Source organism: Hylobates moloch, unplaced genomic scaffold (assembly GCF_009828535.3).
Source record: "Hylobates moloch isolate HMO894 unplaced genomic scaffold, HMol_V3 SCAFFOLD_2, whole genome shotgun sequence".
Taxonomy (NCBI): domain Eukaryota; kingdom Metazoa; phylum Chordata; class Mammalia; order Primates; family Hylobatidae; genus Hylobates; species Hylobates moloch.
This window is the reverse complement of record NW_026652277.1, coordinates 49,889,340-49,913,962: the sequence shown is the minus strand read 5'-3', so window position 1 is coordinate 49,913,962 and position 24,623 is coordinate 49,889,340. Positions and strand designations below refer to the sequence as shown.

The following is a 24,623-nucleotide window of genomic DNA, read 5'->3' as shown; positions in this document are numbered from 1 at the left end:
ACAAGACAAAGATATTATAAGAAAAGAAAACAACAAACCAATATTTTTCATGAGCCGGATGCTAAAAATCTTCAATGAAATGTTAGCAAATTAAATCCAACAATGTATAAGAAGAATTATACACTCTAAGTAAGTAGGATTTATACTAGGTATGCAAGGCTGGTTCAAAATTTGAAAGTCAGTTAATGTAATGTAATCACATTACAGGCTAAAGAAGAAAAATCACATGACCATATCAATAGATGCAGGAAAAGCATCTGACAAAATGCAACACCCATTCATGATAAAATCTCTCAGTAAATTCTCAATGATAAAGAATATTTACAAAAAATATACAGCTAATGTCATAATGGTGAGAGACTATATGCTTTTCCCCTAAGATGAGGAACAAGGCAAGGATGTGCCCTATTATCACTCCCTTTTGACATTATATGGAAGTCCTATCTAATGCAATAAGATAAGAAAAGGAAGTAAAAGATATACTAATTGGGAAGGAAGAAATAAAATTGTCTTTGTCTGCAGATGACGTGATTGTCTTTGTAGAAAATCTGAAAGAATTGAAAATAAAAAATCATTCCTGTAACTAATAAGCTGTTATAACAAGGTTGCCAGATACAAGGTTAATATACAATAGTCAATTTGCTTTGCCACATACCAGCAATGAACAAGTGGCATTTGAAATTAAAAACACAATACCATTTACGTTAGCACCATAAAAATGAAACAAGTATAAATCTAACAAAACATGTACAAGATCTGTATGAGGAAAATCATAAAACACTGATGAAAGAAATCAAAGAACTAAATAGATGAAGAGTTATCCCATGCTCATAAATAGGAAGACTCAATATTGTCAATGTCTGCTTTTCTCAACTTGATCTATATTCAATGCAATTCCAATCAAAATCCCAGCAAGTTATTTTGTAGATATTGACAAACTGATTGCAAGGTTTATACGTGGAGGCAGAAGACTCAGAATAGCCAACACAATATTGAAGGAGAAGAACAAAGTTGGAAGAGTGACACTACTTGACTTCAAGACTTACTATAAAGCTAAAGTAATCAAGACAGTGTGGTACTGGCACAAGAACAGACTAATTGATCAATGAATCATAATAGAGAGCCTAGAAATAGACCCATATAAATATAGTCAACTGATCTTTGGCAAAGGAACAAAGGGAATACAGTGGAGAAAAGGTAGTCTTTTTAACAAATTATGCTGGAACAACTGGACATTTGCGTGCAAAAAAAGAATTCAGACACAGACTTCACACACCTCACAAAAAGTGACTCAAAATGGATCACAATTCTAAATGTAAAACACAAAACTACAAAACTTCTAGAAGATAACATAGAAAATGTAGATGACTCTGGGTTTGACAATTTATATATGACATCAAAGGGCATGATTCATGAGAGAAAGAATTGATAAGTTGGACACGATTAAAATTTAAAATTTCTACTTTGCAAAAGATACTGTCAAGAGAATAAAAGGACAAGCCACAGACAGGAATAAAATATTTGCAAAAGACATATCTGATAAAGGACTGTTATCTAAAATATACAAAGAACTCTGAAAATTTAACAATAAGAAAACAATCTGATTTAAAAATGGACCAAAGATCTTGGCAAACATCTTACTAAAGAAAATATATAGATGGAACAATAAGCTTATGTCATCAGGGAAATAAAAACTAAAACAACATTGAGATACCACTACATATTAGTTAGAATGGCCAAAATCCAGAACATAGACAACAACAAATGTTGGCAAGGTTTTGGAGCAACAGAAATTCTCATTCATTGCTGTTGGGAAGGCAAAATGATACGGCCACTTTGGAAGACAGTTTGGCTGTTTCTTACAAAACTAAAAATATTCTGACTGTACAATCCCACAATTGTGCTCCTTGGTATTTACCCAAAGGAGTTGAAAACTTATGTCCACACAAAAACCTGCACATGGATGTTTACTGTAGCTTTATTATTACCAAACTGGGAAGCAACCAAGATGTCCTCCACTGGGTGAATGGATAAACTTCAATAGATCTAGACCACATTTTGGTCATTATTCAGCACGAAAAAGAAATGAGCTATGAAGTCATGAAAAGACATGGAGGAAGCACAAATACATATTGCTAAGTGAAAGAAGCCAATCTGAAAAGGCTACATACAGTATGATTCTAACTAGACGACATTCTGGAAAAAGCAAAACTATACAGATAGTGAAAAGATCAGTGGTTGTCAGGGCTTGGGGAAAGGGAGCGATGAACAGACAGAGAACAGAGGATTTTTAGGCAGTGAAAATACTCTGTATGATACTACAATAGTGGATACATTTGTCATTATACATTTGTCCAAACCCATGGACTATAAAACACCAACAGTGAATCCTGATGGAAACCATGGACTTTGGGTGACAGTGACGTGTCAATGTAGGTTCAACAAATGTAACAAATATTCACTCTGGTAAGGAATGCTGATAATGGGAGAGGCTATTCATGTGTGTGGGCAGGAGGTACATGGGGTATCTTTGAACCTTTCTCTCGATTTTGCTAAATTGAACCTAAAATTGCTTTAAAAAAATGAGCCTTTAAAAACAACAAAAAAGAGGGTATCACTGAGAGATGTGATGCTCATTCTTGGGAGGCAGGAGAGAAGACTAGTGATAACAGACTAGGGGGTGAATTGAGGTGAAACAGCCCTCAAAAATATTCTAGATGTTTGAGTGCCTTTCTTCCTGGAATGGCAATATTTATACATTTTGATCTCTTCCCAAGGCACCAGAACAGAACTGATTTGCTCTTTTGAACCATTCCATCCATTTTCTTTTAGTTTATCTCACCACCATGGCAATGAGGCAAGGACCTTGTTTTTATGTGTCTGGACTAGCATCCTCCCTGGCTACTTTAAAAATGCATGACAGCATTTACATGTAACCTCTAGAGGAATGTCTTCCCTAAAATGGGACTCAATGGAATAAGCAAAGCATTAGGAGAAACAGTCTCTGGATTTTATCTTCATTTTGTCATCTGAGAAAGATGATTTGAGATTCCAGTTTCTGTTCATTAATGGAGGCAGAGAGGCTACCCACTTGGTTCACAAAAAATAAGACTAAGGAATATGAGATGACAAATCGCTCTGCTTAAGGCAGAACAACTGTGTGGCTATGGCAGAGACTTCTAATTGTTTACCCCATATCTATTCACCCTTCCTTCCTTAGAAACAAAACCAAGATTTTATTCAATAGTCCAACACATTAACCAAGAGAATACATTTCCCTGTTTCCCTTGGGTACAGATATGGTCAATGAGAGACAAGTGGATAGGTTGTATCTTCTAGGAAGACTCCTTAAAGGCGACCGACTCAACTCAGCAATGTGCTCCCTTCGGCCTCCCTGATTCCCCTTCTAGTTGGAGCTTTAGTGATCAGTTTGCACCATGAAATGACACTGAGAATGAAAGTCCCCTGCGAAGGATGGTAGAGCAGAATGATAAAGGAATCCCAGTTCTCTACTGACCCTGCAGTGCCGCCATGTCCTCCCTGGACTGCCTGTCTCCAGAATTCTTTTGTATATAACAGAAATAACCTTCTGTCTAGTTTAAGCCAAACACAATTCTTGATGGATCCACGCTCAACCTTATAAATGGCTCACTGATGGGTTCACCCCAACATTTGCAGGTTTCAGGCTAGGAGTATAGGTGGAAGTCCCTAGCCTGTGGTTCAGCCCTTTTCCTTTTCCCCTTTTGCTCTGTCCCATTAGGTGGATATCTGAGCTGACACTTTTAAGCTTAAGTCCCTGTGCCATCACTGCCTTTTGGCCACTCTTCAGGCCTAGGCTCTATGTACTTCCTGTTGGGAGGACAGATCCCAGGAGGTGGCTGCTATAGGCTCTAGAAGAGGGTTCAGAGCATTTAGGGGGGAATCTAGGACCCTAGGAATCCAGGGCATGGCCCAGAAGCCAAGGAAGGTTTAGGCAGGTATCATGTTCCTTTGGCCCTGTGATCTCCTCACTTTGTGGAGAGAAGTGTGGCCCTTTAAGTCATAAGACCTAGGACAGGGGCCCTAGTTGCCAGAGCCTAAAGGCAATACCACTGGCTTCTCTCCCTTGCACCTCCTAACGGCTGCCTTTACAGAATTTACACATTGACAGTGCAGCAAAATGTGGTTTAGTCCAGTTAACTACTTGTTATGACAGCCTTGGTAAGATTATCTTTTAGGGTCTGGAAGTATAGCTTGAAATGTGTTGTGTTCCTGCTCCTACCTTCCCTCTTCCATGAGACTGTACAATGGAAAGCTGATTAAGCCTGACTCTCTGCCAAGCTTTTCTTCAGTAAGTTGTTATTAGGATGGCTCAGCAAAAGTTTATCAATCAACCGCAATATCTGTGTTAGTGTCCTGAGTGGACTGAAGGAGGAGTCCCTAAATCCTCAGTCTCTATCACCTGTTTGAGTAAACTCTCCAAGAGGCACTTAGCTGATTGATCTGCACAAACATTGCACCCTGGGAGTGTGGTGGAGTCAGCTATGAATTCTGATTGCCTCCAATTGGAATAGGGACTGTTCCTCTAGGAAAATCATACAGGAGCAGGTGGAGATTCAGCCCACGAGAAGTGTGCCACTGAAATGACCCAAGTCTGGGCCCCAAATGCAGCTGGGCACCTTTTTCTATTACTCAGGAAGCTCTCCATTCAGCCCAGGGTAGCATGAACTGAGATCTGCTGTGACAGTGCCTGACACCAGGATCCACCCCTTCAGCTCATATCCCCACATATAATGACTTCGATTCCTGTGAGGACTCTCCTCTCCACCGCCTAACTGGCAGGACCGGTAAAGCCAGCTTCACGAACATGAAAATATCTGAACAGTTGACTGCCTCTGTGTATGCTGGAAACTTGCTTCATTTAGTTCAGTGATTCTAAGCCTTATTTTGGATTACAGATCTCTATGTTCTCTATGCTGTATAATTACCACAGGACTTCAGTGCTCACCCACACATCTGAGGACTGCTGTAGCCCCTTTCAAACAGTAAAGTATAATCACAAGAACATTGAGTGAATAATCTAAGATGCATGTACTTCTGGCTTCATCTTTCTATCTACATTTTACTAGTTTGCTCATAGGATGTATTACACAAACACACACATACATATTAGGATGTTCTGACATCTTAAAAGCCTTTCTGCCTGGGGAGAGCCTAGACTTCCTGGGCCTAGGCAATTCTTAGAGATAATAAAGGGCCTAGCCAGGAGCATGCCTTTAACATGCAAACTACATGATCCAGAGCCATATCTCCCCTGTTTGGCCTGTACTCTCAAAGAGCAGTATTCCTCTACCTTAATCATTCTGGGGGCTAGACCAGGCAACTAGGGGTGACCTCTATAGTTTAGAACATGTTCTAAACTATAGTTCTGAGAGGAGGTCAATTTTAGGCTGTATCCTCAGCACTGATTCCCAGCAGGAGCTCAATGATATATGTGACATGATGATATGAATGAATGGTTTCTGATAGCCACAGCCTCCTTTAGTTACTGGACGTGATGAAAGATGTTCTCAGATGACTATTCAGGGAACTTGCTGAAATAGTCTTTGTTCTTCCTGCATTTAGAAATAGTCTTTAGACATATGTGCTGCCAATACACACATAATGAATCAGATTACAACATTTTTTATGAGAAAAGATGAAAAAAAATCTTCCATTCTTATGTTCAGAGAAACTCAGACTGTTATACCCAGCTCACTTCTCATTAATAAAACAGAAAATCTTTTGCCTTCTCATCTGAGCTCTTCAAATTAATCTAAGGTCTGATTGTCCCAAAGCATTACTAATTATATAGCAACATCATTTGTATCACAGAATTGGAAGTGACGTACATAGCTGACCACAGAGTGATGGTTAAATAAACTATGACATGCTCAACTGATGGAATCTTCTGCAGCCTTTGACAACGGTGTCTACAATACAATCTGAGGTAAAGGGTGAGACATAAAATTACATATGTGATACAACCACCATCATGCAAAATATATGAAATAGAAAGAGATACTACTGAATATTAATAGTATCTGTTTATCTGTTAAGACTGTGAATGATTTTCTTTCTACTTCTCTGAATTTTTCAGCTTTTTCTTTAATGACCTTCAATATTTTACACTCATAGTGAAAATCAACATCAATAAATCATTGAATTGTTAATTGAAAATATCTTGTTGGCTGGGCGCGGTGGCTCATGCCTGTAATCCCAGCACTTTCGGAGGCCAAGGAGGGTGGATCACTTGAGGTCAGGAGTTCGAGACCAGCCTGGCCAATATGGTGAAACCCCGTCTCTACTGAAAAATACAAAAATTAGCCGGGCGTGGTGGTGCGTGACTGTAGTCCCAGCTACTCGGGAGCCTGAAGCAGGAGAATCGCTTGAACTCAGGAGGCAGAGGTTGCAGTGAGCCGGGATCACACCACTGCACTGCAGCCTGGGCGACAGAGCAAGACTCCATCTCCAAAAAAAAGAAAAAAAAGAAAGAAAGAAAACATCTTGTTATTTTCTGCTATATAAAACTTGATACTGGGTATTTTCACCTAAAAGAGCTGAATTGATAGTGGGTGTTTTCACCTAAAAGAGCTGTATTGAGATGCATAGAGAAAACCCTACAGTGAAACCAACAGAAAGCAGTGATGGAAACACAGAGAATTCTCTAGTCTATCAACTGCCTGTGTAATAATAATAATGGCTGACATTCACGAAGCTCTTACTATGTGCCAGGCATTTTCTATACATTTTAAAAATATCTTCGTAAAAGCTGTAGGAGATAGGTATTACCGTTACTCCCATTTTATAGATGAAGCTGAGACTTAGGGTGGTTAATTCATTTGCTAGTAAGTGGAGGAGTCAGAGACTTTGACTCCAGCAGTCTGTCTCCATGGTCTGCCAGTTTCTCACTATGCTCTACCGCTCCCCACAGTGTAAAAGGAGAGGCTCTGGGGGGAAAGAACACAGTCCTAAGCCATCCTTCCTTTCATGCAAAGATTCTTGTGTGGAACAAAGGCATAGCCTCCATGTCCATTTTCAGTCTCAAAAGGAGATTCTGTGTAGGTAAGTCCTCAGATGACTCCTACCCATCAGTGGAGATGGTCACTAGTAACCACTTATTCAACATGTTGTCTCAAGGCTCTAATTAGAGCATGGTCCATATGTTGCCCATCTTTGCACATAAATCTATTGCTTTAGGTGCTACAAGCTCATCATAGCCAAATTTTGCAGACCCAGACCAACCCAAGAACAAAGGTCGCTCTCTACTTGCCAGCACAGTTATAGGCACTCTTTCTTCACGTGCTTGTAGAAAGCAGTTTCATCCTGCAAATGCTGGCCGACTGAGTATGCTCAGCTGACACCATCAGGGCATATGAGTGCTTTGAGGCCCTCTGTTGAACGGTCTCATTTTCTCTGCACAGAAACCTACCAGTGTAACGTTTCCATGAGTGATGGGCAGGGCAGAGGTTTCACTACAAGAGAATTTCAGGACAGAGTAGGATACCTGGAGAGAGTCCAGTCTTTCGGAGTCAAGTAGAGTCAAGTGTGTCACTAAAATGAAGCAAGTCCCCCTTCTGCTACTCCAGAGAATCATGAATGGGGCAGTGGGGAAACACAGAAACAGATTCCATGAAATCAGCCATGCAAGATTAGTTTGAGCCACTGGGCTTAAAGGAAATCCATTACAAATGAAACTTATAACTCAAAACAAATGTGCCAACGGGCAAAATTTAATGAGCAAAAGGAAATTAATAGAGATAAATCTTATAAATATGGGAAAATTGTTAGGGCAAATGCTTGAGAAGAATGCTGTGGGGTTATGAGTCCACCTCATTGTGCTGTTTCCATGTCCTGGCCCCTGAGGGACAGCTCTCTGTCATGCCCATTCACTTACTTTCTCTGGATCCGGACCACAGGATCAGCAAGCAGGTCAGCGACGTCAAGCTTTCTCCCCTTCTCAATAACATCTCGATGCTTGCGAACAAACAGCCACCCAATATGGGAGAAGAAAAAGCCCCGGCGGGCATTGTGGGGGTCAGCATCCGTCTCTGAGTACTTGTGGTGGGCTCGGTGGTCCCTGGACCACTCGAAGATGTCATTCTGCAGAGAGAGTGAGAGCCTGAGTGAAGAGAGAAACCACACCGCCGGGCATCCTCCTGGGAAGCTTCCCAGCCTCCCCTCCCCCACCAGTCCTCACTGCTGGTTTCACATTCCTCCTGTCTTCAACCCACAGTCCCTCAACCTCAAGTTCAATCCCCTATGGTCTGGAGTGGTTTTCATCAGAACAAGAGTAAATCTTCACTTAGCAGGGATCTCAGCTTATGTGTGGGACGTACCCACTGCAGGAAGTTCAGGTTTGTTGGGTGAATTAGTGCAGAGACCTGAAGGAAAGCTCTGGTGGGGGCGACTGAAGTCTCCTAGATCACTTATGTCAAGAAAAGAGAGATCTTTTTTATGGCTGCACCATTTCCATGGTGTAAACATACCACATTTTCTTTATCCAGTCTATCACTGGTGGACACTTAGGATGATTCCATGTTGCTATTGTGAATAGTGCTGCAGTGAACATACATGTGCCTGTGTCTTTATAATAGAATGATTTATATTCCTTCAGGCATATACCCAGTAATGGGATTGTTGGGTTGAATGGTAGTTCTGTCGAAATCTTTGCAGGGACATGGATGGAGCTGGGGGTCATTATCCTTAGCAAACTAATGCAGGAACAGAAATCCAAATACCACTGTTTCTCACAAGTGGGAGCTAAATGATGAGAACACATGGACACATAGGGGAACAAAACATACTGGGACTATCAAGGGTGGAGGGTGGGAGGAGGGAGAAGATCAGGAAAAATATCCAATGGGTACTAGGTGTAATACCTGGGTGATGAAATAATCTGTACAACACACCCCCATGACACGTTTACCTATGTAACTACCTGCACATGTACCTCTGAACTTAAAAGTTAAAAAAAAATGAGGGAGAGATGTTCTTAGGATGAAATCTTGGTTGGCATAAGAGAGGGGCCGTCCTGAGTAGGAACGATGCCGGTTCTTGGCCCAGATGTCTCTGCCTCTCTCCTCACTTTGATGTTCTTCATGTGTGACTCACAGAGATCAGGAAGCCAGTAGATAGAAAAAACCCAAATGGCTACTTCCCCAAATCTCTGCAAAACACCAAGGCACCAGTGGCATCATTTTAGCACTGCTCTAACAGAGTGTAACAGAAACCGAGGGGGGACAACTTTGGCTCCTTGGGAACCTGGTGTATTGGCAATCCACCAAGTGGAGAGGCAGCAGTGGCTGAGGAGCAGGGCAGCACTCACTGGAGCCCCCAGACAGACTCTGGTGCCCCTAGAAGGACAGGCAGCAGCGTCCAGCAGAGTCTGCCCAGCCCACAGAGCTGAAGTGGGGCTCAGTGCATGTGGTGAGCACACCCTATTGGACCTCCCATAATGGGAGACACGGGAGGGTGTCAGGGGCTGAGCTATCAGGGGCAAGAATTGATGGCATTCACTGTTACAATTAATGAGACCTTAGCTATAGCAATGGGGCAGTGAGATCTATAGGCATTTTACACTAATTTTTTTACACTAATTTTTTTTAAAAATCTGATGATGCTTTCAAAACTTTGAGAAAATGAATTAAATTGGGAAGTAGTGCTTTTGATAGAAAAATCTGAAAATAAAAATAAATTTAAGTATTATATTACCTTAGCCTTTTCTGTTTATGACAATAGTAATAATATTTTATACCATAATATTCAATACTGGGTAATGTTCTCATTAGGAGTCTACCATTTCATAGAGATAGGCTTCATCCTCCTGATGAGAAGGGAAGAAATTGTTTTGTTTTTGTTTGTTTTTTGAGACAGTCTTGCTCTATTGCCCAGGCTAGAGTACAGTGGTGCAATCACATAGCTCTCTGTAGCCTTGACCTTCTGGGCTCAAGTGATCCTCCCACCTCAGCCTCCCAAGTAGCTGGGACTACAGGTGTATGCCACCATGCCCAGATCATTATTTTTTTTTTTTCTTTTTGAGACAGACTCTTGCTCTGTCACCCAGGCTGGAGTACAGTGGTGTGATCTTCGCTCCCTGAAACCTCCACCTCCTGGGTTCATGCAATTCTCTTGTCTCAGCCTCCCGAATAACTGGGATTATAGGCATGCGCCAACAAACCCAGCTAATTTTTCTATTTTTAGTGGAGATGGGATTTCACCACGTTGGCCAGGCTGGTCAAAAATTTTAAAAATCCACCTAATCCTTGGGTTTTGAGGGAGAGAAAGAGGAGGCAGAAAGTTCCGACAAGCATATGTTCAGCTTTGAATATAAAGAGAGAAAATAGGAGCATGGCAGTTTATGTATATCAAAAATTATAGCCTGGCTTACTGTAATATGAAAGAGGTCTTTAGATTTTACAGTGTATTTAAACATGGTGGTTGGAAAGGGTGAAAACATTTTATTATTTAGAATCACAGAATTTAGAGCTGTAAAAGAATTTCAAATGTCAATCAAGGCTACTGTGGTCTAAGAAATAATTTCTTCCTTTTGCACTAGTTTATTGCTTTTATTGTAGTGCCCATGTGAACATGACATAGAAAGAACACTCTGTCCCCCATTCACAGATGGCAAAATTAAAGCTTAGAGGAAATTTATGCAAGTTTATCCAACAAATCAAAACATAATAGAACAAAGATGGCACTTCCTTGGTTCTCAGTTCACATTTCTATCAACAAAATATTGCCCTTATTCTCCAAATGTTGCAGGGAGGGGTCTTTTATAGAAAACTTTCGTTCATCTTGTTAAAAGGTTATATTGACTTGCTATGGTTTGGCACTGTGTCCCCACCCAAATCTCATCTATAACTGTAATCCACACGTGTTGAGGGAGGGACCTGGTGGGAGGTGATTGGATCATAGGGTCAGTTTCCTCCATGCTGTTCTCATGATATTGAGTGAGTTCTCACGAGATCTGATGGTTTAGAAGTGTGTGGCAGTTTCCCCTTCGCTCTCTCTCTTGCTCCACCATAGTAAGACATAGCTTGCTTCTCCTTCACCTTCCACCATGTTTGGAAGTTTCCTAGCCCTCCCCAACCACGCGGAACTGTGAGTCAATTAAACCTCTTTTCTTTATAAATTACCCAGTCTCGGGTAGTTATTTATGGCAATGTGATAATGAACTAATACATGGCTGTTTAATTCAATGCCATGCAATCTTGTAGAAACTCTAAGTGAAGAGTTTCAAATAGCTAGAAACATTATTCTCACAAAATTAATTATAATACCACAACAACAAAAAGACTCATGATGATGAAGACAAGTTCAAACAGAGATATTTATTTTCACTCCTTTCACCTGGATACCTTTCCAACAGAAGCCACCTGACTGCAATAGTGGAATGAAGCAAGTATAATAGTGGAATGACGCACATTCCAAATAATCAAGCACATAAGCCAAAAATACTTTAAGATGTATTTTTTAATCCTTGTTATTGTTTTGTTTTCAAGTGTAAAGCTGAGTCCAGTGAAAAACTGACTTGAAGAATAAGATGTGTTTTCTAGTTCTTGAGAACTTGGTAATAAATAAATTTTTTAAAAAAGGAAGAACAAGATGTGCATCAACAGTAGAGCAGAAAGGCAGCAAGATTTATATGCTCACCCAATCAATCACCTTTCTTCCCTACTTACCTGCACTTTTGTTTGCTCTGGAGTGATTGGGAGTGGGTGGGTAGGGGAAAGAACTTACCTGTGAATAGCATGTGTGTTGAAAAGGTATGGGTACCTAGAGCTCATTTTGGTACAGTCAGTATGTGCTTTAGCAACAAGCAGAGGGGAAAGCTGAGGATTAATGAGGAGGGAGAGATGGCCCAACCATCTCAACCTCGGGAGGTGGGGAGTGAATGGAGATCAACTGTACCGGAAGCCATACCCCCAGCGGTATCCTGATAATCTCTCTTCCTCTTAGTGTTTGCATGGTGCTGATAGCTCTTGTCTAAAACTATGTGTGCCACTCCATCACCTTTGCTGCACAGGAAACAAAAACAATATTGAGGCATGTGGAGATGACAAATGCCCATCATGAACCGACTGTCAAGTATGGGTAATCTGTCTGTTCATGTTCCATGTACATATTCTGGTAGGGACATGATGTTGAACTCAGCAGTAATTCCTGAAGCCTAAATACTTAAACATTCAAACAAATCAATTAACAAATTATTGTATTAAATTTGCAACTTAGAATTTATACTGAATTGTAGGTTCCAGTAGATCACAGTCTTACTCTGCAATCCATCAAAAGTGCACTCTCACCACATGTTAATTGATTATTCCTGATCAAAAATTGGAATATTGAAGGGAGCTACATTAGTTCTAAGAACCCTGGGCATAAATGAGGCACAGGTAGGTGGGCGAGCAAGAGAGGAGTAGGAACAGAACAAATCTGGAGTGTACAGCTCAGGTGGTAGGCTTCATTATCAGAGACACCACACTATAGTCCTACTCTGCAATAGAAATATAATGCAAGACACATAATATAACTAATATTTTCTTAGTAGCCTCATTTAAAAAGTGAAATGACCCTTGATTGAACTTGGGCTACAGAAAAAATAAATAAAATAAAAGGTGAAAAGAGGCTGGGCGCGGTGGCTCATGCCTGTAATCCCAGCACTTTGAGAGGCCAAGGTGGGCGAACCACCTGAGGACAGGAGTTTGAGACCAGCCTGGCCAACATAGTGAAACCCCATCTCTACTAAAAATACAAAAATTAGCCAGGCATGGTGGTGCACGGCTGTAATACCAGCTACTCGGGAGGCTGAGGCATGAGAATCACCTGAACCTGGAAGGCAGACATTGCAGTGAGCTGAGATCATACCACTGCACTCCAGCCTGGGTGAGAGAGCAAGACTTTGTCTCAAAAAAAAAAAAAAAACTAAAAACAAAAAAAAGTGAAAAGAAACAAGTAAAATTAATTTTAATAATATATTTTACTTAGTGTAACATACCCAAATGTTATCATTTCAATGTATAATCAGTATAAAAATTATTGAGATGCTGTACATTATTTTTTTTCTGTACCAAGTCTTAGAAATTTTTCACTTGTAGCACACCTCCATGGCCTAGCCACATTTCAAGTGCTCAGTAGCCACACGTAGCTAGTGACTACCACATTGAGCAGTGCAAGTCTAACTCATAGCTTATGTACTTTTTTTTTTTTTTTTTGATACAGGGTCTCTGTCTGTCACTCAGGCTGGAGTGCAGTGGTGTGATCATGGCTCACTACAGCCTCAACCACCTGGGCTCAAGCAATTCTCCCATCTCAGCCTCCCCAGTAGCTGAGACCATAGGCACATGCCACTATGCCCAGCTAATTTTTTTATTATTTGTAGAGATGGGGTCTCACTATGTTACCCAGGCTGGTCTCAAACCTCTGGGCTCAAGGGATCCTCCTGCTTCAGTCTCCCAAAGTGCTGGCATTACAGGCATGAGCCACTGCACCCAGCCACTTGTACGCTTTTCAATGTGTGCATTATCCTTCAAATTTAAAAGTTTGAAGAATTAAGAATTCAGCGTTGCCTACTGGTGAGAATGTGAAATGGGCAGAAAGTTTGTGAAGGGCAAATGAGCACTACATATCAAAAACCCTAAAATTGTGCATATCTTTTAATCTAACAATTCATTTTCTGGAATTTATCTTAAGGAAATCATGGTTGTGTGCAGAGGTTTAACTACAAGGATGCTAACTGCAATAAAAACTTGGAAAGACCCTGCATTTCCCCATAACAGGATTTGATTAAATATTTTGTGATAAATTAATTAAATACTACTTGTGTGTGTATACGCATACAATGAAAGCTTATATATACATGAAAGAAATAGAGAAAAAGTCTTAGTGTTACCTCATGGGAATGAAATTGGGAGGTAGGAATGAGCAGAAATACTTTTATGCTTGATCCTATACTCTCAAATTATTAAAAAGAATTCTATTAGTGTTGTATTAAAAATTAATTAACAAAAAAGGGCTATTGTAGTATTGACCTAGAAAGATGAAGGTAAAAGTAGTTAAAAGAAAAGTACTTCTTGGCTGGGCGCGGTGGCTCATGCCTGTAATCCTAGCACTTTGGGAGGCCAAGGCAGGAGGATCACTTGAGATCAGGAGTTTGAGACAAGCCTGGCCAATATGGTGAAACCCTGTGTCTACTAAAGGTACAAAAATTAGCTGGGCATGGTGGTGGGCACCTGTAATCCCAGCTACTCGGGTGGCTGAGGCAGGAGAATCGCTTGAACCTGGGAGGCTAAGGTTGCAGGGAGCTGAGATTGCATCACTACACTCCAGCCTGGGCAACAGAGTAAGACCTTGTTACAAAAGAAGGAAGGAAAGAAGGAAGGAAAGAAGGAAGGAAGGAAGGAAGGAAGGAAGGAAGGAAGGAAGGAAGGAAGGAAGAAGTACTCCTCAAAACACTATGAATCCATTTTTAATAAAAAATGTATGTTTAAGCATGGGAGAAACAAAAGAAGTATCTTAGCCAAACTGTTTGCAGTGGCTCTCTCTAGGAATTGGGACTGTGGGTGGCTCTTTTTTATTTTGTCTGTGTTTTGTATATTTTTATAATAAACAGATTATTCTTTTGTAATACAGGAGAAACAAGTTATTTTTGAAAACATTTCTATATTCCTGAATGAAAACAACCCAGCTTCTGCTCAATGAAGCAGTAAGATTCATCTGGCAATCCAGTCTGTTAATACACCTTTATGCCACCCTTCTTCTGTCTTTATTCTCATTAGCAACTAATCAACCAATCACACCTCAAGTGGTGTGGCAGTGCCCTCGCTTGAACCCATTCTGTATTTTGTGCCTCCATTACTTCACTATCCATCACTGATAATGTCCTAAGTGGGGTCTCCACTGAGACTGTAGAAATTGATCATGAGGTGATTTTTCTCCACGTGCGCAGCCCTTGAGTGTTATTTGGGACTTGAGCAAAGGTCATCAATCTCAAGAGTCCACTGAAGTGAGGTATGAAGCAACCTGCTCCTTCAGAACTACTCCCCAGCTTCCTTTCATGATCAAAATAACTTCTTGAATCTAGTCATCTAAATGGCAATAGTGGACACTGTCTTTTAAGGCCCACATAATTTCCACTGGTTAGCAAGATGAAGGCTAAATGTAAACAGCATTTAGGTTGTCCCATTCAGCAGATCTGAAACCAGAATCATTGATTGGTTTTCCCCTAGCCTAGCTGGAAACAGATGCTTGCTCCCAACCAGACACCAAGATGGTTTTTCTGTCCCTTAATTCAATTTTGTGGCTGTTTAAAAGTTCCAGAACAAAAAACTTCCCAAGCAGTCTCAAAACATAGCCAAAGGGAATTCCACTTGTATTCATAACACATCTTTGTTTCCAGTCAGTAGTGAAAAAGAAACCAGGACCAACGTGTCAACATGTCAGCTTGAACAGGCAGGTTTTAGAGTAGCAAATACGTGTGTGCATGCATGCATGTACATGTGCGTGTGCGTGTGCGTGCATGTGGTGTGTGTGTGTGTCTGAATGGCATCCTCTCTGGGAAAGGAGCTGTTCTATCAGGAGGGTCAAATAGAAAAAGATATTGGTGGCTCCACTCCTTAAAAACCGTAAGGCTCATTAGAAATAGACTTTGTCTCTGGGATCTAAACTTAATCTCCTCCAGTTCACATGCCAAGTCAAACAGTGAAAAACAATGTTGGGTGCTTTCCCCATTGTTGATACTGGGTCAGTACTTATTTCTCTCCAGATAATAGGCTAATCTGTAAGAATATCCCAGAAAGTCCCCAAGAATGGCCTGGCAGCAGTCCACACCACCTGGCAAATTGTGGCTTTGAGAGGACAAGTTGCCACCTGCTGCCTTGCCTTCATGTGGCACTCAGTCTACATAGGTCGTAGAAGCTGGGTAAGTGTTGAAAAGTCAACCTTAGTCGTTTAAAAAGTGCCAATAAAACTTAAAGTTTGAAAAAAAGGAAAGAAATGTTTCATATTTTCTTCTATTACTCTTTTGTTTAAATCTCTTAACAACGACAATGTATTCAAATAAGGCTTTTCACTTTTAAAAAAAACCACGTATTTAACATACGCTTTTAAAATGGCATAGACAGTCATCTTGGCAAATAAGTTGGTCTTCTGGAAATCTTTTCAATTTGGGCTTTGGAGGGTTTTTGGTCAGTGATGTGACCGTTATTCTAGTCTCCTGAACTAGATCTCCTTTACTCCATGAGTTAAACATTGAGGGGGAAGAAAGGGCCTAGAAAACAATGATAACCCAATAGCAATGAACATATTTAGTTTCCACAACTTGTTTTTAAAATACCATTCTCCACTAAAAGGAATCAGGACTGTGGAGAAATGGCTGGTGCCAGGACTAGGGTAGGAAAAGTACACAGGGAGCTCAGTATGTTTTGTTGTGCCGGAAAGGAAGTGCTTAAAAAATGATGGAGCATGTCTAAATGACAGAGGAGCCATGTGTGGTCGTGTGCATCTGTAATCCCAGCTACTCAGGAGGCTGAGGAGTTCAAGACCAGCCTGAGCAACACAGCAAGACACCACACTAAAAAGAAAGAGGAGTCCATTTGCAGTGCCTCCCACTGAACAAACTGGGGTAATTTGGGCATTAAAATGAATGATGACAGTAATGGATTATAATCCATGTAATCAAAAAAGAGTCCATGGGCTATAAATACATGGGAAAAAGCAAACACTTTTCTTTACAGTAAAATACCAATTGACAAATGTAGAAGAAATAATAGAGTTACAAAATCACCATTTTGCAGTTGTCATGGCAATAACTGATTCAGGCAAGAATCCCCAATGTTTGCTAAAACTATTGGGTAAAAGTTTGATGAAGATAAAATATTCATATAGGCTCATAATATTTGTATAAATTAATTCAATAATTACAAAATAAAAATAGCAATCTTACAGTGGAGAAACTTAGCAGATGCCACCTTAACCCAATGACCAAAGTTCATACCTCCAATAATGTGACAAAGTGATGTCATGTGCCTCTTTTTCGATGCTGAGGAGGACACAAGAATGCTAATGTAGTACTCCCACCAAAAATGCAGAGTTTGAGCCTAATTATGAAGTAACATGAGCAAACCCAAATGGAGGAACATTCTACAACTTGATTGGCCAGTACATTTCAAAAATATTGATGGCATAAAATTAAAAAAACGAGGAACTATTCCAGATGAATGGAATCTAAAGAGACATTATAACTCATTGTAATGCATAATCCTCAATTGGACCCTGAACTATTATAGAATCCTGGATACAGCATTGTATCAGCATTAAATCCCTGACTTTGGTAAGTGTACTCTGTCTATGTGAAAGTGTCTTTGTTATTAGGAAATACACACTGAGGTATTTGGGAATAAAGGGGCATGATGTCTATAACTCACTCCCAAATGAGTCATAAAAAAAGAACACGTAAGAATGCACATGCATGTACAGAGGAAAGAGCAAGGGAATAAAGCAAATGAGCAGTGCTCTAAGAGTTGGTGAATCTAGGTGAAGGCTATACACAAGCTCATGATTTTCTGCAACTTTTCTCTAAGTTTCAAAATAAAAGATCTGAAAAATTTATTTCAAAATAAAAGTCAAAGCTAAAAACAAACATTTCATGGGCACTCTTCTTTATAATCTCAGCTTTTCCCCTCCCACTCCATTTCTACTCTACCACCCTTGTTCAGGCTTTTATCAATTTACTTGGATGCTGTAATAACCTTCTAACTGCCTCCCACTTATAGTAATTTTCCTCTCCACAATACATTCGGCATACTGTTAACATCCTCTTTCCATTCATACTCCCCAAAATCTATCATTCTTTTGCTTATTATTTGACAATCTCTGTGTATTACTTTTCTTATAAAATCTAAACTTTTCTTCTTGAAAATCAGACAGGTTTCTTTGGCTGGACTCATTCTTATCTTTCCCATATTTTATCCTTTAATTTGACTGATATTTACTGACCGGTACACACTAGAAGATAAAGAACAAACAGGACAATCGAGGCTGTGTCCTCAAAGAGTTTATAGTTTATGGAGGAGACAAATACTAAACATAAAGTAAATGAAGTCAACATAAGCAAAATAATTTTAGACTGAGATTAGAGCTGTGAAGCCAATAAAGGAGCTGAACAAAGGAGGGCCTTAATATAGGCAAGGCCATTTGTTTTTGTTTGTTTGTTTTGTTTTGTTTTGTTTTGTTTTTTTGAGATGGAGTCTCACTCTTGTCATCCAGGCTGGAGTGCAGTGGTGCGATCTTGGCTCACTGCAACCTAAGCCTCCCAGGTTCAAGTGATTTACCTGCCTCAGCCTCCTGAGTAGCTGGGATTACAGGTGCTTGCCACCACACCCAGCTAATTTTTGTATTTTTAGTAGAGACGGGGTTTCATCATGTTGGCCAGGCTGGTCTCCAACTCCTGACCTCAGGTGATCCACCTGCCTCGGCCTCCCCAAGTGCTGGGATTACAGCTGTGAGCCACTGCGCCTGGCCAGCAAGGCCATTCTTAACTGGGTCATCTTCAGGTTGAGAGGAGTTGGAGGTGGAAGTGTGGGAGGGAGAGGGGAATTGTCTCAGGTAGAGGGAAGGATTTGGAACAATCGAGGAACTAAGAAAAGGCCATTGTGTAGGTAGCATGATGCTAGGACAAGCCTGGTATGAGATGAGGTCTAAGACACATTATGCTATAATAAAGAATATATCTGGTCTTCGTGCCTGGTTCTTGGCACAGAGGTTTAAAAACCCTTAGAATTTCCTGATAGGAAATTCCACAATGCTTATCCTAGAGGTGACTTTCATGGGCCCTTAGATAGCCTCAAGGTGGGAGCAGATCACCTGAAAGACTAGCCATGTGATTAGAGAGGTGGGCGTCGGCTGGCCAACAGGGCAACACAAATGTTCCGGATAGAAGCAGAGACCTAGATTGGCTTCTGATGCCCTTGCACCAGCTGGTTTCCTAAAGGGAAGCTGGAGCCATGGTCTTTGGAGGGGTGGTCCTGTAGATCCCGCAGTGCAGTCACATCCAGAGGACTCAGAATGCCGATGGCTTCTCTATCTAGGTGTGTCTGGTGCTACTGGTGGCTAATATTTTACAGACATTCTTCTGGTTTGGAAGGCATTTTGAGTCACCTCTCTTGTAGCAGAACATAATCATGTTGTCCATGTTGCTGATGGTGAAACTGCCCTGAGATCTACATGGCAAAGGAGCTGAGCATAAAATCCTTGGATCTTCACCACTCCTGGCACTGGAGCAGTTTCCCGGGCTATGTGGAGTGTGTCTTGGCCTTTGCCGGCATGGTAGGTTAGATCAGGACCCGTCCATCGATTGGGGCCTGTTTGTGGAGACTCTGGGCTTCCTGGCCGTGCTGACCGAGGCCACGATGGACCTGCCCCAGCTCTACTGCAACCACTGCCATGGGTCCTGAGGACATGAGCATCCAGAGCACTCATGAGGACAAGGGCAGTGCCCTCAGGACCACCTACTTCCTGCTGAGAGCTGCCCATGCAGTTCTTGGTCTGCACCTGCTGCAGGTGCTGGTGGACCTGGCCATCCTGGGGCGGGGGTGCCCTTCACCCACCACCCTGAGAAGCCAGCACCCCACACAACACACCCCACCATGGCCAAAGCACTTCTGAGCTGGCCAGGGAGGAAAAAGATGTGTGACTGCCAGCTGGCGCCTGTTGTCCCTACGTGAGGAGCAGGCATCGCAGCCCGAGTGGAGAGGCGGTGTCCCGTGTCAGGTTCTCCATCAGCGGCTGCGTGGGGCTCTCAGGGCAGCCAGGCCGACACTTGGCTCACCACTGCTGGGGGGGGCCACAGTGGATTTCACACTCAAGGACTGGGTCTCCGGTGATTTTAAGGTGATGGAAAAGGCAAATGTCTTTTCCCACTTCCTCTCAAAAACCACCCAGCCTGAACCTGAGACGTGTTCATAAACACACCAGAAGGCAAACTCCAGTCCGCTGAGGAACAGCAGCCCTCAGGAACCTTCTCCAATCTTATTCAAGTCCTGGCCCCACCCTCTCAGGTCTGCCTTGGCCCACAAGCTGGCTTCCCTTGAGGAGAGGCTAAAGCTGGGGATAAGTAGGATCCACGCGCCAGGACCCAGGCAAGCCTTGAAGCTGGGGCTGGGGAAGCGAGGAGGAGACCGGGTATCAGGAGACCCTGCAAGTCCTGGGAGCAGAGACTTTGGACTCAGTGTGACCCTGATCAGACACCCTGGTTGGGTGGCAGTGGCCTCTTCTAACCAGTGGGGTGGGCACAGAGGGCAGGGCCGGGTTTGCTCTGCTCCCGATTGTAGGGATGCAGTGGCACCTGTGCTCTGGGTTTTCTGGCCAGAGTTGGCATCTCAAGGGTCTGCAGAATGAGTGCCTCCTGATACTCGGCTCTGGTGCCTTTGACCTTGCCCAGCAGTGGGGTCTGGATGCCTAGCTTCTAGGCTGGCCTCTTCCTGGGAGATGCTGGTGTGACATCTCTCATTGCGTGTCCCTATTTCCCTAATTATCCCTCACCAATCTTTAAGCCAATCCCTTCAGTTCTACCACTAAATTATATCTTGAATCTGCACACTTCTCATTTTTACCACCTTTTCTAGTTCAAGATCAACTTTTTTCTAGGCTACTGCAAAAGCCTCCTGAACTGGTCTTCCTGATTCAATGCTTGCCCCTCTCTATATTGTAGCCAGAGAGAGCTTATTGGAAATTGCTCTCCAGCAAAATCAATCAATCAATCAATCAGTGGCTTAGCATTATACTTGGAATGAAATCCAACCTCATTCTTATGTTCTAAGGGGCTCTGTGTTGGAACACCCCTGGGGTGAGAGGCAAGCCCATGTCCAAGCCTGGCTGGGCATTGTCCAGAGCAAGCTCAGGGGTGTTCCAGCCAGAGCCTCTGGTTCTCTTCGAGTGCTGGGGTCCCCCAGACAGACACAGAGGTCCTCCTGGGTGCGTGGGAAGGCTGAGGGGGCTGAGGGCAGAGGCTGTATAGACACAACCCTGCCACCTCCCTGAAGAGGACTCCATTTGGGAAGAGTCCTTTTACTCTGGATATTGCACACACCGGCCGGACACAGCTTTGATGCCCATCGTCCAGGACACAGAGGCGGCCTCCAGTCACAAGAGGGAATGCGGAGGGCAGGGTGTGTGGCACCCTATGCAGGGTCTGGCTGCTGGGATGGCCCATGTCACACTCTGCTACTGCTGTCCTGGGCTCTTGGGTCCGAGGCAACCTCCAGAGCACCGGCAGCAGCCTAGCCGCAGGCGCCTCTCCCACCATCCTCTGTACACTGTCCACCCAGGCATGTCGGGTCCCACAGTTCCGAGTCTGCTGCCTCTGACTGTGGTGGGAACCACTGGTCACTCCAAATCCCCACTCCCCCCGACCTTTTCAGTTTAACACAAGCCCACACCATGCTTAGCAGCCCTGTGCTGACTCCAGGCCCTGGAGTTCTCAGATGCTTGCCCACGGCTCCCACAGGCATCATGTTCCCTTCTGCTGGGCGGAGGGGCCACTTCCTGTGCAGATGTTGACGCTGTCAGTGCCAAAGCTCTATGACTTTAGCATTATTTGCTGTGGCCAGTGGGAAAATATTCAAAGCTGTTTCCACCTCCTGAGTTTTCCTCAGGAAAACTCTTAAGTATTTGAGTGAGGATCTTGTTCTTAGACCTTTGGCCTGTAAGAGGCTTTGAAAATTTTATTTTATTTTTTAATGAAAGAAGAGATCTTTGGTGGTAATTGCCTCCAAATTAAAATGTCATCAATTGCATGCACAGTGACTGACGAATGTTTGTACCCCCACCATGTGGCAACTTTGAATCAATAACTCTTTGCAGATCCAGAAAAAGAAAAGAAAATCATAAGAAGAGAAAATATATTTACTATTCATTAAGTGGAAGTGGATCATCATAAAGGTCTTCATCCTTGTCTTCTTCGCATTGAGTAGGCTGAGAGGAGGAGGGGCTGATCTTGCTGTCTCAGAGGTGGCGGAGGCAGAAGAAAATCCATGCATTTAAGTGAAGCTGCGCAGTTCAAACCCATTCTGTTCAAGGGTTAACTGTAATCGTCAGCATAGGACTTTCCTGAGTTCTGCGTGTTGTTCAAGTGAATTATCAAACCTAAGGAGATTGTGGAAACCCCCAAACTTATCACTGGTCATTCAGAAGTACAGGTAGCCTGGGGACCCCGCTACTGTTCTGCAGCCCTTTCAGCAGGCGTCAGAAGTGGGGACAGCCATGTAGAGCACTCAGCCTTTAACTTGCGGGATCTGATGTTAACCCTGGGTGGTTAGTGTCAGAATTACACTGAAGTACACCAACTTGGGGTGGACACAGAGAACTGGTGTGCAAGGCCCTGATCACGCAGGGCCCCATAGAACATAACAATGAGGTTGGATTTCATTCCAAATACAATGCTAAGCCACTGAAATATTTATTTATTTATTTAGCTGGACAGTCGTTTAATTTCCAATAAGCTCTCTCTGGCTACAATATAGAGAGGGGCAAGCATTGAATCAGAAGACCAGTTCAGGAGGCTTTTGCAGTAGCCTAGGAAAAAAGTTGATCTTGAACTAAAAGGTGGTAAAAATGAGAAGTGTGCAGATTCAAGATGTAATTTAGTGACAGAACTGAAGGGATTGGCTTAAAAATTGGTGAGGGATAATTAGGGAAATGGAGAAATCATGGATGATACCCAGACTTCTGGTGGGAAAGCTAGCAGAAGAACAGAAGAACAGTTTCGGGGAGAAGGTAGAGTCACAACTTTGATTTGGGGCATGCTGAGTTTGAGGAGCCTAAGTTAAGACATCCAATAAGAGATGTCAGACGGGTAGCCAGATTTGTAACACACTATACCCTGTCAGCTTACTTCTTCAATCTGGGTGATTTTCTAACTATGCTGTGACCTTATACAGTATGTTCTAATCATTCCTCTCTCCCCACCTTTGCTCAGATGTTTTCCCTACCCTCCTCTTCTTCTTTGCCTAGACAAATCCTTTTCATGTGCAGCTCAAATCTCCCCTTCTGCAGTAGGCTTTGTCCAATGATCCTAGCCCATATTCAAATTTCTGCAGCCCTAAAAGTCAGTGTGACACTTTTGAGCAATTTAATTCCATGTTGTCTTTTTATAAGAGTCTTTATTGCACACAAGTCTAGCCAGCCCTATTAGATTGTAAGTTCCTCATCCAAGGGCCACTTCTTAGATATTACTTGTGTTCCTCACAAGTACATAGTGGCTTATGCACTTTTAAATGTAATGGTAATTAAACAGCAGATTTACATGAAAAGCTATGAAAGATTCAAATGGAAGAAGGTAAAAATAATCAAATGCTTCTGCCTTCTAAAAGAGTTTTTAAAAGCAAAGCTAGAAATTTCCATTTGGCATCTGAAACTCAATAAATATTATCATTAATTAAAACTGCTGATTCAATGACTCCTGTAGACAGTGTCTTCGGAGCGTGATAAGGCATTGAGGCAGCATTCCTGAGATAATCCTGTGATGAGGGCGCTGGCTGGCATTAATGGGAATTGGAACAGGATGATTGAAAAGCCTGAACTTTGATAAACAAGGACCAATAATGAAAAACAATTCAATATCTAATAAGGGGGTGGGGAAGAGGCCACAAACAGAAGGCCTCACTGTGTCTGTTAGATCTGTTTCATTTCGTATCTTCATTAATATCTAGGAACAAGGCTTACACATTTTGTTAATAACATTTCTGATTGGTACTAAATTAGGAGGTGCTGCAGACATCATTGAGGAAAGAGGAATAACACAGATGGATCTAAAGAGGTTAGAAATATGAATAGAAATGATCACAATGAGATCTGATTTTGGAAAAATGCAAATGAAGGCAGCTGGGGGAGAAATCATCCAAAATGCAAAATAATCAGTGAGTTGGGAAACCTAGAAAGCAGCAGCATAAGAGTGTCTGGCAGGCTAGCAATGGAATAAAGAATACGCAGTGACAATGTGCTGTCTCATCCCACATGGCTGGTGACAGGTACAGGGAGAAATGACTTGTCAAGGAATTGCATTGCAATACAGTCTTCTTCAATGTCCATAAACATTTTTGGAGACGGTTTGGGAAAAGAAACAAAATAAGCTCAGACATTTGGGCCTTAGTTTATTCAGCTGTTAGAAAAGAATTAAACTCGTGGCTTCTAAGGTTCCCCAATTCTAACCTCCTGTAATCCCAGCTCTAACCTTCTGCGGTTCTAAGACAAAGAAAGGTTGCGAGAAAATACATGATTAAGGAGGTTCACTGTGTGCAGCACTTCTAAAGATCTTTAGGAAAAGAAGACAGAATAAAACACAAAGCTTGAAAATATGTTTCCAAATAGATTCCCAATTGACAGGACTGCATGTGGAATTCACCCTCAACAACAGTATCTTTCTTGCAACACAGATGCCAGGCTAAATTAACATAAAATCTGATAGTTATTTGTTTACAAAAATTATCTCTACCAACTATTTCTTTAAATAAAAACTCTTTAAAGTATTGTGGTTTTTTTGGTTTACAAAAATCTAATTGCCTTAAAGTGGTTAGAAATATATCCACTGTACAAAGCAGGTAAGGTCT

At 42.0% G+C, this 24,623-nt stretch overlaps 1 protein-coding gene across 1 annotated transcript in view; it reads right to left on the bottom strand.

Moving 5' to 3' along the window:
* SCD5 (stearoyl-CoA desaturase 5) overlaps positions 1-24,623 on the bottom strand; it is a 162,908-nt gene that overhangs the window by 43,986 nt on the left and 94,299 nt on the right. The window contains exon 3 of the mRNA XM_032149071.2: positions 7,916-8,121. Coding sequence (XP_032004962.1) covers positions 7,916-8,121 — 206 coding nt within the window. The remainder of the gene's footprint in view (positions 1-7,915; positions 8,122-24,623) is intronic.